This window comes from Corythoichthys intestinalis, chromosome 19 (assembly GCF_030265065.1).
Source record: "Corythoichthys intestinalis isolate RoL2023-P3 chromosome 19, ASM3026506v1, whole genome shotgun sequence".
Taxonomy (NCBI): Eukaryota; Metazoa; Chordata; class Actinopteri; order Syngnathiformes; family Syngnathidae; genus Corythoichthys; species Corythoichthys intestinalis.
The window spans coordinates 701,285-721,925 of NC_080413.1; the positions used below are offsets into that span (position 1 = coordinate 701,285).

General features: G+C 41.0%; 1 protein-coding gene across 1 annotated transcript; it reads left to right on the forward strand.

Annotated features, from left to right (window-relative positions):
* Positions 1–2,523: 2,523 nt before the first annotated feature.
* On the forward strand, positions 2,524–20,415 carry sec63 (SEC63 homolog, protein translocation regulator). The gene is made up of 19 exons (XM_057821998.1): positions 2,524–2,832; positions 3,751–3,850; positions 5,515–5,629; positions 5,794–5,906; positions 5,978–6,039; positions 8,515–8,573; positions 8,656–8,706; positions 8,780–8,888; positions 11,592–11,686; positions 11,981–12,113; positions 12,180–12,272; positions 14,291–14,584; positions 14,638–14,720; positions 16,791–16,868; positions 16,940–17,098; positions 17,173–17,334; positions 19,148–19,348; positions 19,411–19,515; positions 19,846–20,415. The coding sequence occupies exons 1-19, from the start codon at positions 2,709–2,711 to the stop codon at positions 19,978–19,980; spliced, it is 2,271 nt and encodes a 756-aa protein (XP_057677981.1). The 5' UTR covers positions 2,524–2,708; the 3' UTR covers positions 19,981–20,415.
* The last annotated feature ends 226 nt before the right edge of the window (positions 20,416–20,641 follow it).

Sequence of the window (20,641 nt, forward strand, 5' to 3'; positions counted from 1 at the left end):
AAAATAGCTCGCCGAAAATAAGCCTAACTCCTATTAATTCCTAAAAGCTTGTTTGTCAGAAATGTTCATTCAATCATAGATATCGTTCAAAGGATTATTTGAAAGCAAATGTTTCTTGAGTTAGGTGAAAAATAACCAACTTTTACATGTATGGGCTGAATAAGAACAAATACTAATTCTTCTGCCCTAATTTGAGCGTATGGCTAACTCAACCTAGACAGAGAGCTAACCGACAAAGAAATAGAGGCCCAAATCTCCTTTTCCTCCTTTATGTCCTTGTGTAGCGGTAATACTAAAAACATACAAAAACACTAATGTTATACACAAAACAAATGGTTCTATTTAATAACAATGTTCTGAAGTAAATAACAGAAAAACTAGCTACAATATGAACAAATAAAATGGAGTGGCTAATTTAGCTTAGCACAAAAACATGTGGGTTCGCGCCACACAAATAACAAAATAGCAGAATAGATACACCAAAATGACATGTTACCCATTGCTAAAACGTACAAACTTACAGATTTTGTTTTGTCAAGGGTTCCCAACAATGTAACAGTATGGCGCAGAAGAGGTGTGTAACGTCTGAACTAGGAGTGGAAACCTCTTGGTACCTCACAATACGATACGATTTGCGATACAAAGCTCACTATAACAATCTGACGATATGGCGATACAACGATTATCGATACATTGGTCAGGAAATCATTCTAGGATATTCTACAAACAGCTAATTAACAGAAAAACAAACTTCTAGTTTGAATTGGAATTAGTTTATCAATAGTAGACGTTCAATCCATTTGAACTGGGAGGGAGGGTGGCAGCGAATGAACATTCGTTCATTCACTGCCACCCTCCCAGTTCAAATGGATTGAACGTCTATGGCTGTCAGTGGCAGTCAATGCCAGGCATTTTGGTCATTTTGGGCCATTTAATGTCTCACTGGAACAGCACCAAACAAAAGTTCCAGCACCATCCCCTTGCCCCAATGCAGATTCTTGACTCTTGACACCTTGTCCAATGCAGATTCTTTTCAGACGTTCTCCACTGCCGCACCTGTCCTGAATGTGATCACTGGCTTGCCAATGGTAAAATGTGAGCACCCCTTACTGGTTGCTCTTTTTAACGCTTCCTCTGTGGCCCTTACGCCCGCCAGGTTTCCCCCGAGGTCCTAGCGCACTTTGTATTACATAACGAAACTATATATACATTTTTATTTAATAATTGAAGATTTGTCTGCGAGCCAGATGCAGCCGTCAAACGAGCCATAGGTTCCCGACCCCTGTATTATTATTATTATTGGGGGGGGCCTCAAATACATTACAATGACAGTGTTTTTTGCAAGAGCTAAGAGGCAATAAAAAAAAAAAAAAGGCGAGTGGACACAGGCGTTCATTGGACCGCACCGTTTATTGGCATAAGCTTCGGCAACTCCTTCACAACAAACATAAGTATCATTTAGTGAAAGCACAACAAAAATAATATTCCTATCTCTCAAAAAAAGTCATGTTCACAAAGAGAAAAGTGCTTCAATCTGTATCAATGAGGCCTTATTCACACACAGTTAAACAAAAATGCAAAGAGAACTGGCATTCCCAATCAAACTAGCTGTGCAAAATACACATAAAACTTACTCAGACTGGACAGTCAAACTCTATTCAAACATTTCGTTTAGCTCAACAAATACACTGGATGGCAATATTTAGTCACGATATACAAAGTATCCGAGGTCTCGTACGTTGTGAAACCAGCACTCAAATGAAAGTGCTATAGACAATAGTCCCAGGGAGCTACGGCGTCAGTCGAGGGACAAAACACACTCATTGGCTTGCTTTCTAAGTAATTTAAAACTCGCTATTGACACCTTGTGGTGTATTTTAATCACTACCATACGTAGTTAAAGACGATGTGGAAGAAGAGTTCCACAGAACAGTGGACGTCACCGCTCGGCGACGTCAACAATGGCGACCTACTAGTTTATTTTTTTGATTGAAAATTTTACAAATTTTATTAAAACGAAAACATTAAGAGTAGTTTTATAAAATTGCTATAATTTATACTAACATTTATATTTTAAGAACTACAAGTCTTTATATCCGTGGATCCCTTTACCAGAATGTTAATAATGTTAATGCCATCATGTGGATTTATTGTTATAGTAAACAAATACAGTACTTATGTACAGTATGTTGAATGTATGTATCCGTCTTGTGTCTTATCTTTCCATTCCAACAATAATTTACAGAAAAATATGGCATATTTTAGAGATGGTTTGAATTGCAATTAATTACGATTAATTAACTTTTAAGCTGTGATTAACTCGATTAAAAATATTAATCGTTTGACAGCCCTAGTCTTTACTCTGGGTGTGTTTCACTGTTTGTCAGGAGAGAATAAATTTAGGCTGGAACTGACTGATCTCGTACCAAACCGTCAACCCAGTCGGTGGCGGTAATGCCCAATGGTACCGAGGGGTAAACTGCCAATAAACAAGAAGAAGAAGGAAGAGGAGGAGGAGGAGGCCATTTGCGCATGCGTACACCACGTATGCTTCCCAGCTCCTCTCGGTCGGATGCTAAACTGGCTAGCTAACGGTCCTGTCAGGTACGAGCACTCAGTCGGTGGGCTAGTAGCGACGGGACGTGAGTGAGTGAGTGGCGCGGCGGCCAGAGAAGCTTGGACACCCGGACGGCGCCGCCACCGACGAAATGGCCGGCCAGCAGTTCCAGTACGATGACAGCGGCAACACATTTTTCTACTTTCTCACGTCATTCGTGGGACTCATTGTGATCCCGGCCACCTATTACCTCTGGCCGCGAGATCAGAATGCTGGTAAGGCCCCGACGTCGCTCGCTCGCTCGGGCTAACTATAGCTAGTGGGATCTCTTCCCAACAAGCCAGCCTGTTGGTTGACGCCACGGGAAGCCGCTTGAGCATTTATTCGGGAGCCTTTAGCTTAAGCTAGGTACGCTCCTAGGTTCTTTGTCCGCACTAGTAGCGTTTTGGCAACAATTGCCTACCACTGCTGTTTTGACATTTCTGGCTTGCTGGCTACCTGTCTTTTCGTCTGTCCACTACTACAACAACTACACTTTATGTGGTAAATGGTAACTTGACTAGTAGCCTGTCGAATTGGACTAATGTCACTGGCACAACTGATTATCTCAGGAGTTTAATCGAAGTCATACGTTTGCAAATATCTGCGTTTTCTTCAATAGAACAAATGTGAACATTTTTTTTGTTTTGATTTCTGACAAAACCTGGAACGGACCATACTCATTTTATGCATTTTCCGCTGTTTAAATTGGAAATAATCTCCTGTTTTTCTCGAATGGATTCACTGCCTTAACAGACATAGACTTCGAATCCATTTCAACTGGGATGGCTGGCATGGAGTCATCCGATCGCCGTCATTCCTCCCAGTCAAAATGGATTGGACGTCTATCGCAGTCAATGGCAGCCAATGAGTGAATACTGAATATAGATCAATAGTAAGTCAAGCGAGAGTGTGTTTATTTGTCCTTTTTCAATGTAAAATGGCAAAATTGAAATTCACTATTGTGCCTATTTACTCATTAAAAAAAGGAGAAAATGGCAACTTAATGTGAGAATATTAACTTTAGAGTTGCCATTTTGACCCTTTGCAGCCTTTCCCATTCCCCAAAATTTGGACATCTATTGCGACTGATTGGGAGCCAACGAGTTAGACCTCGATAAAGCAACTGCTTTTTCTCTGGTGCGTTTTTGTAGAGCAATTGCGCCTGAAGAGCCTGCGGCGAGTGCACAGCAGGTGCTTGTGGTACCGGCTCCGGCTGATGAAGTCCCAGCAGAGCATCGTCCCCACACTCAAGTGAGTCCCGTCCCCGAATAGCGGCGTTTTGACAAAGCGTTCGATTTTGTTTTGATCTCTTTTGTCGTGCCCCCCCGTCTAAGGGACGAGTGGCTAAAATTAGATTCTTCTCACGCTATTTTGGCGTCGGGACGCTTAGACGAAACGTGACTAGATCGGCGTCGGTGCAGAAGGACGATCTTTTTGTCGTTCTGGCATTCCCTGCCAGCCTTTCCGGCTCCGTCAATGGCACCCAAACGTGATGGGACGTCTGCGAATGATAAATTCATTTCATTTGACTGCAGACACGTGAAAACGTTCATCGGGGCCAAGTTCCCATCAAAGTCAATGATTTGACAATAGAACAAAATCCTAACTAGCTTATTTCACTACGGAATATGATCCGATCAATGTCAAATCATCTGCCGTTTACTCGGTGGCTGCCATTGACATTGCTAGATGTCCAATCAGTTTGAAGTGGGAGGGCTGACGGTCAATGAATGACCGTTCATCCGCGCCACCCTCCCACTTCAATGGAGTGGACGTCTACTTAAGCCTGTCGCGATATGCAGTATGTCACCCAAAATCTATACACAATACTATGCACAATACACGCAGGTATACAAATACCGTGTAGACGCCACATTTCACTTGAGCTACAAGCTATAAGTATAGGTTAGCTATAACAAATTTCGTTCATATAGCTTTTCCTCATAAACACACATATACTGCATATTAACAGGTTGGTATAGATGTTAAATACTATACATATATATGGCGGAAAACACAAGACAAGACTGAAAAAGCAGTTTTTGCTCTTGCACTCCTCTTTAAAAGAAACTGCTGTATTTTAAGGCAAAACAACTGTTGTGTTTGATAGAACAACATGTCCATATGCTGCCATAGCAGAATCATGGCGCATGAAGCCCCTGAACTATTTTTTATTTGTCCGTTTTACCCTGAAAACCCCCGTTTACAGACGTCACACAACCGCTTTTGTTTCAACCCAGCCATAAAACGAAGGTAATTAATTATATTTATTATTCAAAATGTCATTTTTAGCTTAGAATCATTAATTGATGTCTAATATTTTGTTTAAAAAAAAAAAAAAACACTTTAAAAATTATTCACTCGCATATTTAAACTTTTAAACAAATGACGTCACAATGAAAAAAATGGTGTCTCGAAAAAAGTCACGGATATCTACCTCATAACTATCGCTTAATTGTAGTTTTTTTTTTTGTTACTTTCGCATTTTTTCCAATATGTTAGATGATAAATAATCGATCTAAAAAAGAAAAATTGAAAAAAATGTTTAAAAGGGTAAATATATTAAAAACAAAATCTCGACCACTCCTTGATGTCTGCGATTTCTGCATTGCGACCCTTGTTATATTACCATGTTACACTTATAAACTCACCAAAAAATCCAGCTGTGGCCATTCACAGCTGTGTCTTAAAGCCGAGTCTTAAATTTCGTTCCGCTACTGGCGGCTGTCATAAAGTTATTTGGGAAAATCCTCGGTTTTTGAACATTTATGAATCGTAATCGAATCGTCACGTGTCGAATCTCGACGCATCTAACAATCGATTTGGGGGGGGGGGCACACCGCTATCGTCTATCATGGTCCATGGAACTTAAAGAGCCTTTTGTGATCAAAAATGGTGTTTTGTATGTTTTTCAGGAAAACTGCCTTAATGTTTGGCTGGGCCATCTTCCTGCTGCTGGCATACAAGGTGTCCAAATTGGACCGGGAGTACCAGGAGTATAATCCCTATGAAGTCCTCAGCCTGGACCCGGTAAATCTGCGCGTGCCCCCTTTTCCCAACCACCAATGCATTTTTCTGCTGTCCTATTCCGTATTCAGAATGTGACAATATCTATCACCAGAGTTGCTTAAAATTTTTTTGTTTTGTTTTGTTTTTGAAACTTTGACTACACAGTAACTCTGTCAAATTACCAGGGCGCATCACTGCCGGAAATCAAGAAGCAGTACCGCGTGCTGTCGCTGAAATTCCACCCGGACAGAGGCGGCGACGAGGCCATGTTCATGAGGATCGCCAAAGCCTACGCCGCGTACGTGCCGCTCCCTTCCAGCCGCTAGCGCCAGTCTAGTTTGACTAAATTGCTCATTTGATTGCCGGCAGTCTCACCAATGAACAGTCCCGAAAAAACTGGGAAATTTACGGCAACCCGGACGGTCCCGGCGGTGAGTTTTGGGCTGCGGGTTTGATTTGTTCGACAGCATATTTGGGCCACACGTACGCGGAAAAAAAAAGGGCTTCTACGATGATAAAGTCCGAACATTACAACTCAAAAGACATAATATTATACACCGCTACCTATTACAGCGGTACCTCAAGATTTGAAATGAGTAGTTTCCGGAGTGGCTTTTGTATCATGATTTTTTTGGGGTATAATGAATGGCGTTTTACGTAGAAATGGCCTAATTGTTTGTAAAACACCGCATTAAATTTGACTTCAGTGCTGCAACAACCAATTAACTCGAGTATTAAAAAAGTAAAAAATATTTGAATTAAAGTTTGCTGCTTTGAGTATTTGTTTTGTTAAAGTGGCGTTGTCATGGTTTTTTTTCCAAAGTGTTTGCATTTAGTTTTATTGATTTGGGTGGATACCCTGCCCTCTAGTCTACTTCATTTCATGTGGCTGAATCCAGCTGCTCCCTGTTAAGACCAACATAAGCTAAGTTTTGTTTGAGCTAATGTTTTTTTAATGCATTCGTAATTTAGTTTATAGGTATATTTGGCAGGTTTTTTGTGGGGATATGTGTCTGGACCATTTGTTAAGAACATTGTAGTAAAAACAAACAAACAAAAAAAAAACCTTTGCATATTATAGCATTTAAGCTAGCGGACTTTAGCCAATTGTTCTTTTGTTGTACATAGATCCACATTTATTTATTTATTTCTTAAAACTGAGGCTCAGGTATTTCAATTTTTTATGTTCCTTATCCAATGACTCGATTATTAGAACTACCTACTTCATCGATTAATCGACTAGTAAAATAATTGATAGCTGCAGCCCTATTTGCCTTCATGTCCTCTGATTGGCTGTCATCATTTTGAACGCTTTGTCGGCCTCAAGTAGCGCTGAAGTAGACTAAGTAATTTCTTAGGCTCGTTCTACAGACGTGAACGCATGACTACTGGAGCAAACACGGTGTTAAAAGACCAGCTAACGTGGGCGGCTATTGCTTGCCGGCTTTAAGTTCTCTTCTTTTGTTTCATATACTTGTCATTGTGTTGTGTGTATTTCCTTTGTTCACGTATAGTCAAACGTAGTTGCTTTGCCGTACGCGGGAACGATGTATTACAGTATGTAATATTTCTCGTACGCTGAATCCATTTTTCCTAATATCAATTTAAAAAATGAATTTTTGAGCACGGAAGATTTTCTGTCTCAAGATACTACTGTATCACAAGATGTAGCGCTGCGCAGCCTCCGTTAAAACGAAGTCTCTTCCATCCACGTTTTGCGACGACGAACAAAGAGATGAAAGTCATAATATTGACCTAATTTTATGTGTGATATGACAACAATAAAGACATTATGTAATATGCACGGATAAAACCTAATATTACGTCTTCTCGTTGCGTACTGGGAAGGGCAAGCATTAGGTTAAATGACGCAATCTCGTGATATCACGTATGCAAAATTACGGACGTATGTAAAGTAGGGCTGTCAAACGATTAAAATTTTTAATCGAGTTAATTGCTGCTTAAAAATTAATTGTAATTAATCGCAATTCAAACATAAAATATGCCATATTTTTCTGCATATTCTTGTTGGAATGGATAGATAAGACACAAGACGGCTATATACATTCAACATACGGTACATAAGTACTGTATTTGTTTATTATAGCAATAAATCAACATGGCATTAACATTCTCTTAAGGCAATCCATGGATAGAAAGACTTGTAGTTCTTAAAGGATAAATGTTGGTACAAGTTATAGAAATTTTATATTAAAACCCCGCTTAATGTTTTTATTAAAATTTTCAATCAAAAAATAAACGAGTAGCTTGCCATTGTTGATGTCAATAATTACACCATGCTCACTCATTGTCCTCAAACCCATAAAATCATTTGGACCCAAGCGCCAGTAGAGGGTGCCAAACATCAAAAAACAAGTAACAAGCGTACATTACACTGCTGTCATTTTAATCTGTTTGAGCGGGGCATGTGCGTTAATTGCGTCAAATATTTTAACGTGATTAATTTAACAAATTAATTACCGCCTGTTACCGCGATCATTTTGACAGCCGTAATGTAAAGTCATGCCAAGTAATATTCCGTCTTCTCTTGAAAGTGTAATACCACAACTTTAATCTTGTAAATGAAGTAATATTGCCATTTTGATCTGGTAAAAGATTTGAATCCTGTAATATCGCCTTTTTAAGCTGGTCATATTACACCAAATAAGTCAAATGATGCTAAGCGGTCGTTTTTTTCCTGTCATTTTGAATTTGATGATATTACAACTGGATAATTGCTCGTGTGCTTTAGCCCTTTCCGTCTCTCGACGCGCGAGTACGAAAAACAATTTGAATCTGGTCAAGTTTGGACCAGGCCTATTTTTTTCTTAGCGTGCGTGGCCCTAATACTCTGTCCGTCAAGGACTTGAGAGCGGAGCGGTTCGAAAACCTGTTTGTCTTTGCAGCGACCAGTTTCGGCATCGCCCTGCCCGCCTGGATTGTAGACCAGAAGAACTCAATGCTGGTGCTTATTATTCTTTTCCTCATCCCAGTAAAGCTATGACTTCTAACAAATAAAAAGTGAGACGTTTTCTCCTTTCTTTTAGGTGTTGCTGGTGTACGGTTTGGCGTTCATGGTCATCCTCCCCGTGGTGGTGGTAAGCGGCCACGTCGCCCGGGTAGAGATGCACGTTGTGGTTTTGCCGCACTGAGGTTTGGCCGCTCCTCCAGGGAACGTGGTGGTATCGCTCCATCCGGTACAGCGGGGACCAGATCCTCATCAACACCACTCAGCTCTTCATGCACTTTATGTACAAGACCCCCAACATGAACATGAAGCGTACGTGTTCTCCTCCTTTGTCAGTGTGTAAATGTGGTAGGACATCACCCAATAAGAGTTAGCGATCAAATTCATCGACATACAAAACAAACAAAAGTCATATCTTACGTTTAGTGGTGTTTGAAAGTAAAAAGCAACAACACAGTTTTTTAAAATGTATTTCAAAAAGTACTGTGCTTAGGGGTGTGCCATCTTAGGCACCCCACGATTCGGTTCGATTACGATTCGGGATGCTACGATTCAATTTTCGAACGATGATTGCGGTATTGACGATGATCGCGGTTGTCGCGATTATCACGATTATCGATACATCGTACATTACTGATTTAAAAAAAAATAGCCAAACAAATTTATGTCCATTATTTATTTAAAATATCCTTATGATTCAACAGGAACAATGGAAACATGCCCATACAACAAAAAGCTGCCCTTAAGCTGCTTTTTTATTTATTTTATCCAAGAAAGTGCAAAAACATTAACCATTTGAAAGGGAGTACTTATTTCTCTCAACAATTCTATAAAATTTACACTGGTGGAATGAATTCCACATTTTCTGGACACAAACAAAGTGTCTTTAGAAATAAGACTTCTTTTAACCAATATACTTTGTTTTCATGGTGTTACCTCCCTTTTGCAACTGTTGGAGTGACAGGTGGAAATCACAACTGCTCTTGATCACTTTTAACTTGTGGCATTTATTGCAGAGCACATAAAAAAAAACACCGCCAAACATACACTTATTACAGCTACTTTCTTCTCTCCCTGCCCGCCCACGCGCACACACGCCTATCGGCTCCCAAGCAGCATTTGCAACAACAGATTTCTGTACTATATCACATGTTTTAAGTGTTACCACTGTACTTAATCGTGGTTTTACACGTTCTGCATATGAAATACACGTTAGTCAATTAGCTTAGCACTCGGCGCTAACTAGTAACATCTCAAAAACAACAATAAAGGCTAAACAGTACAAGAGGGTACTCACCTCTTACAGACGCACACAGGTCTTGGCAACACGCATTTTTCAATTGAAATGCTTTAAAATTACTGCTGGACATCTGAAAGACAAGGAGCAACAAACTATCTCTCTTCCCCTCTTGCTCTAAAAAATAACTTCTGCACAAAAGCAGATGAACGGAAGCGGGACCCGGCGGTCGCGCCTCTGTTCCGGCCTGTCTCATACACAAATTTATTTTCCAGTCTTTTAAAAAGGAGTAAATCTCTCTTCCAGTAACTGGGAGCATTCATCATAATGTTGTGCGTGCGTCCGTTAACAGTGTCCGGGCAGCAGACAGGTCTTGAATTTCGTTCCACGCAGAGTGTCTGTCATAAAGTTATGAGTGAAAATCATGGTTTTTGAACCTTTATAAATCGTAATCGAATCGTCATGTGTCGAATCGCAATGTACGTAATAATCGATTTTTTGGAACTACTATGCATTAAAAATAAAGAAGGAAAACTAAATATTCCCCTACGTCTAATTAAGAAATAGATGATCAAATTAATGGTGTAATACTTGTATTTACCATCTACCTACTGCTGATGCAGCACCAGGAGCAATGTGGGGTTCAGTAGCTTGCTCAAGGATACTTAGGCGAGTTCATCAGGGCAGAGAATTGAACCCACAACCACTGGGTCGGGGGACAACTGCTCTACCACTGAGCCACGCCACCCCACAAATTAATCAGCAGTTTGTTCGAAAGGTGATGAATTGTTTCACTTCAAATGGTCCAAATCCTTTTTACATTCAATACATGTCATTTTTTTCCAAATAGTTTAATTTAAAAGTGAAAAATGGAAAAAGTTGCATATATATCTACTAGGGCTGTCAAACGATTAAAAATTTTAATCGAGTTAATTACAGCTTGAAAATTAACTGATCATAATTCAAACCATCTCTAAAATATGCCATATTTTTCTGTAAATTATTGTTGGAATGGAAAGATAAGACATAAGATGGATATATATATTCAACAATCAGTACATAAGGATGGTATTTGTTTATGATAACAATAAATCCACAAGATGGCATTAACATTATTAACATTGTTAAAGCGATCCATGGATAGAAAGACTTGTAGTTCTTAAAAGATAAATGTTAGTACAAGTTATAGAAATGTTGTATTAAAACCCCTCTTAATGTTTTCGTTTAAATAAAATTTTCAATCAAAAAATAAACTAGTAGCCCGCCATTGTTGATGTCAATAATTACTTACACAATGCTCATGGGTGCTGAAGCCTATAAAATCAGTCGCACCCAAGCGCCAGCAGAGGGCAGCAAAACACGATTAACAAGTGGGCATTCTCTGTACTGTCATTTAAATCTGTCTGAGCGGGGCATGTGCGTTAATTGCGTCAAATATTTTAACGTGGTTAATTAAAATAATTAATTACCGCCCGTTAACGCGATAATTTTGACAGCCCTATTATCTACGTAAGTATTTTTTGGGATCAAAACATGAAAGGTCAATATTTTATGTAGTTGTTCAAAATGGTATTTAGAAATGATGTTTGAAAAAGGGTTCTTTGTTTGACTATTGAAATGGAAAAAGTGCGTAAGATGAAAGCACATCTGACGAAAAGGTCCAAAGTGGGCCTGAAAATGAACTCGTCGGCGGTGGCACCAAAAGCGGTTGATTTCTGATTTCCTGCTTTGCGTCGGTTGCTTCGATTTTCCCACCTATTTTTCTCTTTCCTCTCCAGGGTTAGCCATGGTGCTGACGGCAGCGTTCGAATTTGACCCTCGCAGCAATAAAGAAGCCACCATCCGACCCACGGACAACATCGAAGTGCCGCAGGTTAGCATTTTCTTCCGAAACAATAAAATGTACTAAATAAGAAGTGCATTCTCTGGGAATTGAAGACTTTCGATGAAAGTTATGATTCACAAACTGGTCCGCTATTGACGGCTCTAGATCCATTTGATGTGGGAGGGCTGGCGGCAAATGGCTGCCACCCTCCCACTTCAAAGGGATTGTACATCTACTAGCGACGAACTCATTTGAATGATAAAAAATGCCAGACGATTGGACGTCTATCGCCGTCCATGGCGGCGAAAGAGCAGAGCAAGTCATTTTTTGGACCGGTCGCAGTTGATCCGTGAGCTGGGAAACATCAACGTGAAGAAGAAGGAGCCTCCGTTCTGCTACCCGTACAGCCTGAAGGCCCGAGTGTTGGTCCTCTCCCACCTGGCGCGCATGGATGTTTCCGAGGAGCTGGAGGAAGGTCAGACGCGTTCCTCCGTCGCGGCGAGACGTATGCCCAATGCTGATTTTACACCTTGGGATTCAGATCAGCGCTTCGTGGTAAAGAAGAGTCCCGCGCTCCTCCAGGAGATGATCAACGTGGGCTGCCAGCTCACCATGATGGCCAACAGTAGAGGAGGTCAGCGCACGCCACATGTATCACTTGTATATAGAACCATACAGTATGTGAGAAGCCAGCCCATTGGCCGTTATCATTTTCTTTCTGTGCCGCTTAAAATGGCCAATGACTTTTCAACTCAACGGCTGGGTTTTTCCATAAACGTTAGTGATGCAATAAATGGACTGCATACTTCAAAATGTTCCCTCCATCCATCCAGCCTGAAACCTAGCTAAAGTGAGTCCGCGGTAGTCAGTAATGTGGCTAACATTGCTGAAAATTTTCATTATTCTTAGCTATGCTAGCCTGTTCTTTGAAAGAAAAAAAAAAGTATTTGAAAAATCAACATTTCAATCAAGTGACTGTCACTAATTCACTTGAACTTTTAGACAAACTTTGTTAAAAACCATCACCAAGCTAGCTTGTTCTGTAAGTCATTCAAAAAAATCATGGGACTGTCTTCTTGATAGACATTGCAGAACACCGTGATTAGCCTGAGCTATGCTAGTTTGTTCTTTAAGGGATTTATTAAAAACCGCTTGTAAGTCATAAGAAAGTTGAATTACGTTTAAACTAGTGCTGTCAAATTTAGCTTGTTAACGGGCGGTAATTAATTTTTTAATCACGTTAAAATATTTGACGCATTTAACGCATGCGTGGAATGACCCGCTCATGCCTCAAACGGATTACAATGATGCCGTTTTTTGCACCGTGAGAGCTGAGGCAGAGAAAGGCGAGTGACACAGGCGTTCATTGGACCGCGCCGTTTATTGGCATAAGCTTCGGCAACTCCTTCACAACAAACATAAGTATCATTAAGTGAAAGCACAACAAAAATAATATTCCTATCTCTCAAAAAAAAAAAAAGTGCTTTAATCTGTATTAACGAGGCCCTATTCTCACACAGTGGCATTCCCAATCCAAACAGTGATGCAAAATACACATAAATCTTACTCAGACTTTGGTCAAACTCTATTCAAACATTTCATTTAGCTCAACAAATACGCTGGATGGCAATATTTAGTCACAATATACAAACTATCAGAGGTCTCGTGCGTTGTGAAGCCAGCACTCAAATGTAAGTGATATAGACAATCGACCCAGGGAGCTACGGCGTCAGTCGTGGAACAAAACACACTCATTGGCTTGATTTCTAAGTAATTTAAAACTTGCAATTGACACCTTGTGGTGTATTTTAATCACTACCTTACGTAGTTAAAGACACTGTGGAAGAACGCCTGTGACGTCAACAATGGCGAGCTACTAATTTATTTTTTGATTGAAAATTTTACAAATTTTATTAAAACAAAAACATTAAGAGGAGTTTTAATATAAAATTCCTATAACTTGTACTAACATTTATCTTTTAAGAACTCGAAGTCTTTCTATCCGTGGATCCCTTTAACTGAAAATAATAAAATAAAGTTAATAATGTTAATGCCATCTTGTGGATTTGTTGTTACAATAAACAAATACAGTACTTATGTACATATACAGTATGTTTAACGTATATCCGTCTTGTCTTATCTTTCCATTCCAACAATAATCTACAGAAAAATATGGCATATTTTAAATTTTAATCTTTTGACAGTGTAACTTCTTGACAAACATTACTAAAAACCATCATTAGCCTCAGCTAAGCCAGCTTGTTCTGTAAGTGAGGGGAAAAAAGTCATGTGACTATCACCATTTACTTTGGTTAACTACTTGATCTTGTTGAAAACTGTCAATAGCCTGAACTGTTAGTTTCTTCTGTAAGTGACCCCCCCCCCCCACACTTCCAAAAAAAAAAACACCCAGGGTTGCACAAACACTTCATTTAAATGTCAAGTAAGTGGTCACAAAATACTGCCCAGTGGGCAACATTTGGTCCTGCCTCAGGTGACAAATCAAGACCCAAAATGGCAATAGGCTGGCATCTGGTCGATGCCAGCCATAGAAGTCCGCTGCTTTAAGATGGCTGCCGGTTAACTGTCTTGCGGTATCTTGTTATATATCTACGGTGGCTTTAAACCCGACACTGACCACTTACATCGCAGGTTTCCACGCGCCTCGGCTGGTCACCATCGAGAACTGCATGAAGTTGACGCAGATGATCGTGCAGGGCCTCCAGGAATCCAAGTCGCCGCTGCTGCAACTGCCTCACTTCGAGGAGGAGCACCTCCGCTACTGCATCTCCAAGAAGTACAAGGTCCGCAGCCTGCAGGACCTGGTGAGTCTCAAAGACTCGGACCGTCGCGCCATGCTCCGCTTCCTGGGAGAGGAGAAGTACGACGAGGTCATGGCCGTGCTGGGGAGCTTCCCGCACATCAGCATGGACACCAAACTGCAAGGTGAGGTTTTCGCCCGCGGGAAAGCCCGTCGACTGACGTCCGCGTCTCCGCAGTCCTCGACGACGAAGACAGCAGCAACATCACGGCGGGCTCCATCGTCACCGTGACCGTCACCTTGGCCAGGAAACCGATGGCGGTCCGTAAATACTCTACAGCTCACCTTACACCTCCCAAATTCTGTAAAATTGAAGGCTGAGCCAGTTAGAGTTCATTATTTAAATTAGAAGGTCAATTTTTATAGACATGAAATATTTCTTATTAAGATAAAAATGCTCAATGTCACTTTTGAATTATACCGTATTTTTCGGACTATAAGTCAGTTTTTTTTTCATAGTTTTTGCAGAGGGTGCGTCTTATACTCTGGAGTAGTCACGCACGATAGTACATTTTTCAACCGACAATTTCCTCCTCGTTCCAACCGATAACTGATAATGTCATGCTGATAATTCTATTAAAAGATTTATGTAAAATTTTAACGTAGACACAAGAGAAAATATTAGTGTGCAAAAATTTAATTTATTGCTTTTTTTTTTTCAACATCAAATGTGAACAAGTAGTAAATTCAAACATCTAAATAATGACGGATTGTCTGACATTGTGTAATGGTAAACTTTTGGCAACAATTACTTACAGCAGCGGTCCCCAAACTACAGCCTGCGGGCTGGATACGGCCCGTGGCCACGTTTGGTCGGCCCCCTGAACAAAACGAAACAAAAGTTGCCCCCCCCCCCCCCCCCCCCCCCCCCCAATAGTGTTATTTATTTCCTGGCTTTTTTCTGTGAAGGACCCAGAGAGGGTTATTTGGTTATTATCTATTTAATTGATAGTTTTATTATTATCTTATATTATTATTATTTTTATTTTATTTACTTTTGTTCCGTGAAGAATCCAGAAAGGGTTATTTGATTGTGGCTTTCTGAAAAACAATACATTTTTACATTTAGGCACTCCTGCACACCTTTTCTGTTACAAACAGACCCCAGCCCCCCCATCAGAGAAGGGAAAAGTTTGGGGACCCCTGACTTACAGAGTAAATACCTACAGTGGGGAGAACAAGTATTTGATACACTGTCAATGGGTTTTCCCATTGGCAGTGTATCAAATACTTGTTCTCCCCACTGTAAGTTGCACAAAAATGCCTTTAAAAGTAAGCCATTCCTAACATATTACTACACTGCAAAAACCTTAAAACTAGTTACATTCCCTTGTTTTCAGTGTAAATCTTTTGGAAATAAGTGAAATGATCTGCCAGGGCTTCAAGTGTATTTCACTCAGATTTCTTGAAAAAAAAAAAAAAAAGCTAGCTGAAAATAAGCTTAACAGCCTTATTTTAAGCAATAGATTATTATACTTAATCCTAAAGAAACATTTTTTAAGAATAGGTATGGTTCAAAACATTATTTGAAAGCAATTTTTTCTTCATTTTTTTTTAGATGTATGGGCTTTAGAACAAATGGGAATATTTACAAACTTCAAGTAAGTGGAATAATCTGGCGCATTCATGTCTCAAACAACTAATTTCCTCCCGATTAGTCGACTATTTTTATGATTAGCCAACTAGTCTTAATTTTTTTTTTTACTGATTTAATAATGACATTTTTGTTGAAGCTTATTAATTCACATTAACATTTTGGAACACCTAAATTCTTTATGAACGTATAAATAACATAAATATCAAATCACAAACAATGAGGTCAAATGCTGCTGGCATTAATTCGTGCAAAAAAATCTTACGCGTCATGTAATGTTCGCATACCATTAACTTTTTCAGCCTCTTGTTTTCTGTTTTTATTTTAAATTGCCTTTCAAGATGACGTCTGTTCTTGGTGCTGGATTCTATCAAATAAATTTCCCCCAAAAATGCGACTTGTACTCCAGTGCGACTTATAGTCCAAAAAATACAGTACAGAATGCTATTATTCTCTGTTAAAGATTTGAATTGCACATTTATAGACCAGTACTTTGGCAGTACGTTTCAGATAAAAGTATGCTAAATACTACACTGAATGAGATTAATGGCAATAAATCTCTCAAATAATTGCCATTAAAATAAGTAACCGTTGGCCAGCTCTAATTTATTTCAATTGATTTCCGGCCTCCGTTGCGAAAAATGGGAAGCACCGTAGTTGAGCACCGGAGGGCGCTGTGAGCACAGGAACCCGCAGAAAAAAACCCCGCATTAACACTGCTTTTTCTTTGTTGGTAGGAGGTCTTTGAAAAGGAGCAGGGGCCCTCACCGTGTCCGGGAGAGGAGGCGGCGACGGCGGCTCCCGCCGAAGAAGCGGTAAGAACACGGACGGCGATAGACGTCCGAACGGATCGGACGGCCGTAAAAGTCCGCCCGCTTTCCGGCAGGGAGAGGCCAGTAAAGGCAAATCGAAGCAAGTTTGGCAGAACAAGAACAAAGTTGCTAAGAAGATGGCAAAGTCCAAAAAGAAAAAATTAACCAAGAAAAAGGCAGCCACGCCGGCACCAGTCAAAAGCAAGACGGCCAACGGAAACGTGGCGGGAAACGTAAGTCCGACGCGAGAGTGGGCGGGTCCCCCGTCCGTTTCATTTTGACCCGTGACTAAATGGTGCCGCGGCAGGAGGGGACGCCGGCGGCCAAGGAGGACGACGAGGAGCTCTCGGACAAAGGTAGTGAGTCGGACGAGGGCGAGGCCGCCAAAGACTCACCCAGCGAGAGAGACGAAGACAGCGACAAGCAGAGCGATACAGAGCTGGACGAGATGGCAGGAGATGACGAGGAGGTGGGTTTAGCTTTGTGGGAAGCGCTTGGCGTTTCATTTCAAATCGTTGATGGCGAAAGCAAGAAACCTAAGTAAATAGTGACCGTCCATACATTAGGGGTGTGCCATCTTAGGCACCCCACGATTTGTTTCGATTACGATTCCGGGTGCTACGATTCGATTTTCGAACATGACTACGATATTGACGATGATCGCGATTATCACGATTATCGATGCATCGTACATATGGAGGTAGATTTGTGTCTTTATTATTCAATCCAAAAAAAAGTTGCTTCAATCGAAGAAAAAGTCACTTCAATCAAAAAAAATAAATTTGAAACTCCTAAAAATTTACTTGAAAACTATTTTTCTTTGAATTTTTGGGGGGGGGTTTAAGTCAAGTTTTTTTTTTATTGAAACATTTTTGATTGAAGTCATGTAATTTTGCGTTGGGACCACATTTTGGCTAGGACATTTGTGTCTTTATTATTCAATCAAAAAATAAGTTGCTTCAAACAAAAATATATATTTTCAAAAGAAGAATCACTTCAAGCAAAAAAACAAAAACAAAAAAATTCAATCGTAGAAAAAAAGGTTTGAATGTGAAAAAATATTTGAGACTCAGAAATTTGCATTTGAACACTTCATTTTTCATTGAAACTTCTCTTTGATTGAAGCAATCGTTTTTGTGTTTGAGCCATATTATAGGTAGGACATTTGTGTCTAAATCATTCAATCCCAATAAAAGTTGCTTTAATCAAAAAACTATTTTTAATCAAAGAAAAAAATCATTTGCAAATAAATTTTTTTAAATAATTTTTTTTTATATGAAATATATTTTTTATTGAAGTGTCACTTTTTTTTTGAAAAGCAAAAGGTTGTATCTCTTTTTTTCATGAAGTGGAAACAGTTTTGAAGGCACTTTTTTTCGATTGAATCGTTTAGATTCAACTTCAACGCTACTTCCGGCATGTTTGAGTGGCAGGTGACTACGCCAATGACATAAAAGTATGACGCAAGAATAATGGCCTCCAGGGCTCCATTCAGCCATCGGACTCTGGTCGAATCCAAGCCGAATGTAGGGCACCGGTAAGGGGGTGTGACATCGGCATCTCACCGGAGTACCCGCGACGGTACGTTGCCCTGTTGCGGCAAACTGGTCGGACCCCGATATCAATCCCCAGGCGCGGAGGCAGGCTGTCGAGTGGGCGGCCCGCGAGTGACACGACACTCATTCAAAGCCGAAGTGACGGGTTCCCGGCGTGGACGCCGGCGACTCCTTTTACATTTAAAAACTTTTATCATTTGAAGATAGATTCAAGTCAAGATTTTGCCAATTTTGGAGTGTTTTAGATAAAAAGTTACTTAGCTTCGCTAGGAAGGTTCACTACAAGAGCCTTTCAGAGAAGTCCGCTGCTTTAAGATGGTGGTTGTTTACTAACACCGCCGAGTCTGTCAATTCACATCTAGTTCTATTTGCATTTGATATCTTGAGTAGCATTAAGTGGGCATAGATTGTAGGATGTCTGCTACAGTCAGAAAATATTGGAGCCGCCTAGCATCGCGTTTGCAATACTGTTACAACACTCTTCCCTCCTTCCCACTCCCGCTCTTCTTTCTCAGAGTCTCTGACTTTTTCTCGTGTCGTTCAACCAACGTAGTAACGCGCATTGTCTCGTTGCCGAAACAGTGACAAAATCCGAACGGAGAAAAAAAACGTAATGCACGAAAAACGTACGGATTTTGAACGTACGGTGTACACATTTAGAAATCAGTGCTCAATTGTACAAATTACGCCGAAACCGTACAACTTGACAGGTATGGGGTTTTGCAGGAGTGGGAGGCATTGCAGCAGAGCATCCAGAGGCGAGAGCGCGCCCTGCTGGAGACCAAGTCCAAGGTGACGCACGCCGCGTACAGCCTGTACTACCCCGAGGAGAAGCAGGAGTGGTGGTGGCTCTACATCGCCGATCGGCGCGACCAGACCCTGGTGTCCATGCCCTACCACGTCTGCACGCTCAAGGACAGCGAGGAGGTGGGTCACCTCCGTCCCCGTCTCGTACGGCGCCGGCGATAACCTTTCTCCTTTGTACGTAGGTGGAGCTCAAGTTTCCGGCACCTTCCAAAACGGGCAACTATCAATATTCCGTCATCCTGCGCTCCGATTCCTATTTGGGACTTGACCAGATCAAACCACTTAAGGTAAATAATGAGCGGGGCCGTCAAATCTGCTGATTATTTGTGTAGGGAAATTGTTGACTTTAAAGTTGCATTTAAATTTTTTTTTTTTTTTTTAGCAAGCCTTATTAATTGCAAACCTTTTTTACAACAATACAATCATTAATCTTAAAAAAAAAAAGATGTCCTCATGAGGAATGACGTACGTTAAAGTTCCGGTTAAATGGCCAAAAGTAGTCACTTTTCCTGTAAGGGCCGTTGTCAAATAATGACACCGATCCGTCGAGATTCCCGACGGATTGGACGTCCCTTGCCGTCGACGGCGGTTACTGAACGAGTCGTGTCCGTACGCAGCTGGAGGTGCACGAGGCCAAAGCCGTGCTGGACAACCATCCGCAGTGGGACATCCCTGACACGGAGGAGGAGGACGAGGAGCAGGAGGACAGCGACGGCATCGAGGAGAGCGAGGACGACGACGACAACGATTGAACGCCTGGGCCTCGCCCCTTCCCCCCCGCGTCACTCTCCCGCTCCACCTACTTCCTCCTCGACGCAAAGACTTAAGCCGGGACATTTTTCTACACTAGTCCACGTCCTCGCCTCTTTTTCTACATGCGCGTGCGTGTTTGCGTTTCTAAGCGGGTAAGGGCGCGTACGGGCGCGATCGACCGCGTCGGCAGATTTGCGCGCGGCGCGTCGTCGCCGTTGCGCGGCGCTCGGCTTATTCGACTTCTAATAGTGTCACCGTTTCAACATGGTTCCTTTCCAGGACTTTGTTCTGAGTCCCTCTGTTAAACTTCACACTTAGTACGAAAGTTTTTTTTTTTTTTCTCTCTCTCTTACGGGACATTCCAGCGAGCAGCGTGTGTCAATACAAAATGTAAAAATAAAGTCCACTTGGGTGCCATGCACCCGCCGTTCTTCTCTGCTTGGCAGTATTTTTTCTTCTCCCTCCCCCCTTCGGGGATAGCGTCATTAGCGAGTGCTGGTTGGGGGATTTTTGGAGTATAAGTCGCACCACACTAAAAATGCACAACGATGAGGAAAAACCTTTTTTTAAAATTTTTATTAGCAATTTTATCAGAGCCCAACAACAAATGTACATTTTAATCATAAAATGAGAACAACGGTGTCATTTTACGTAGCATTA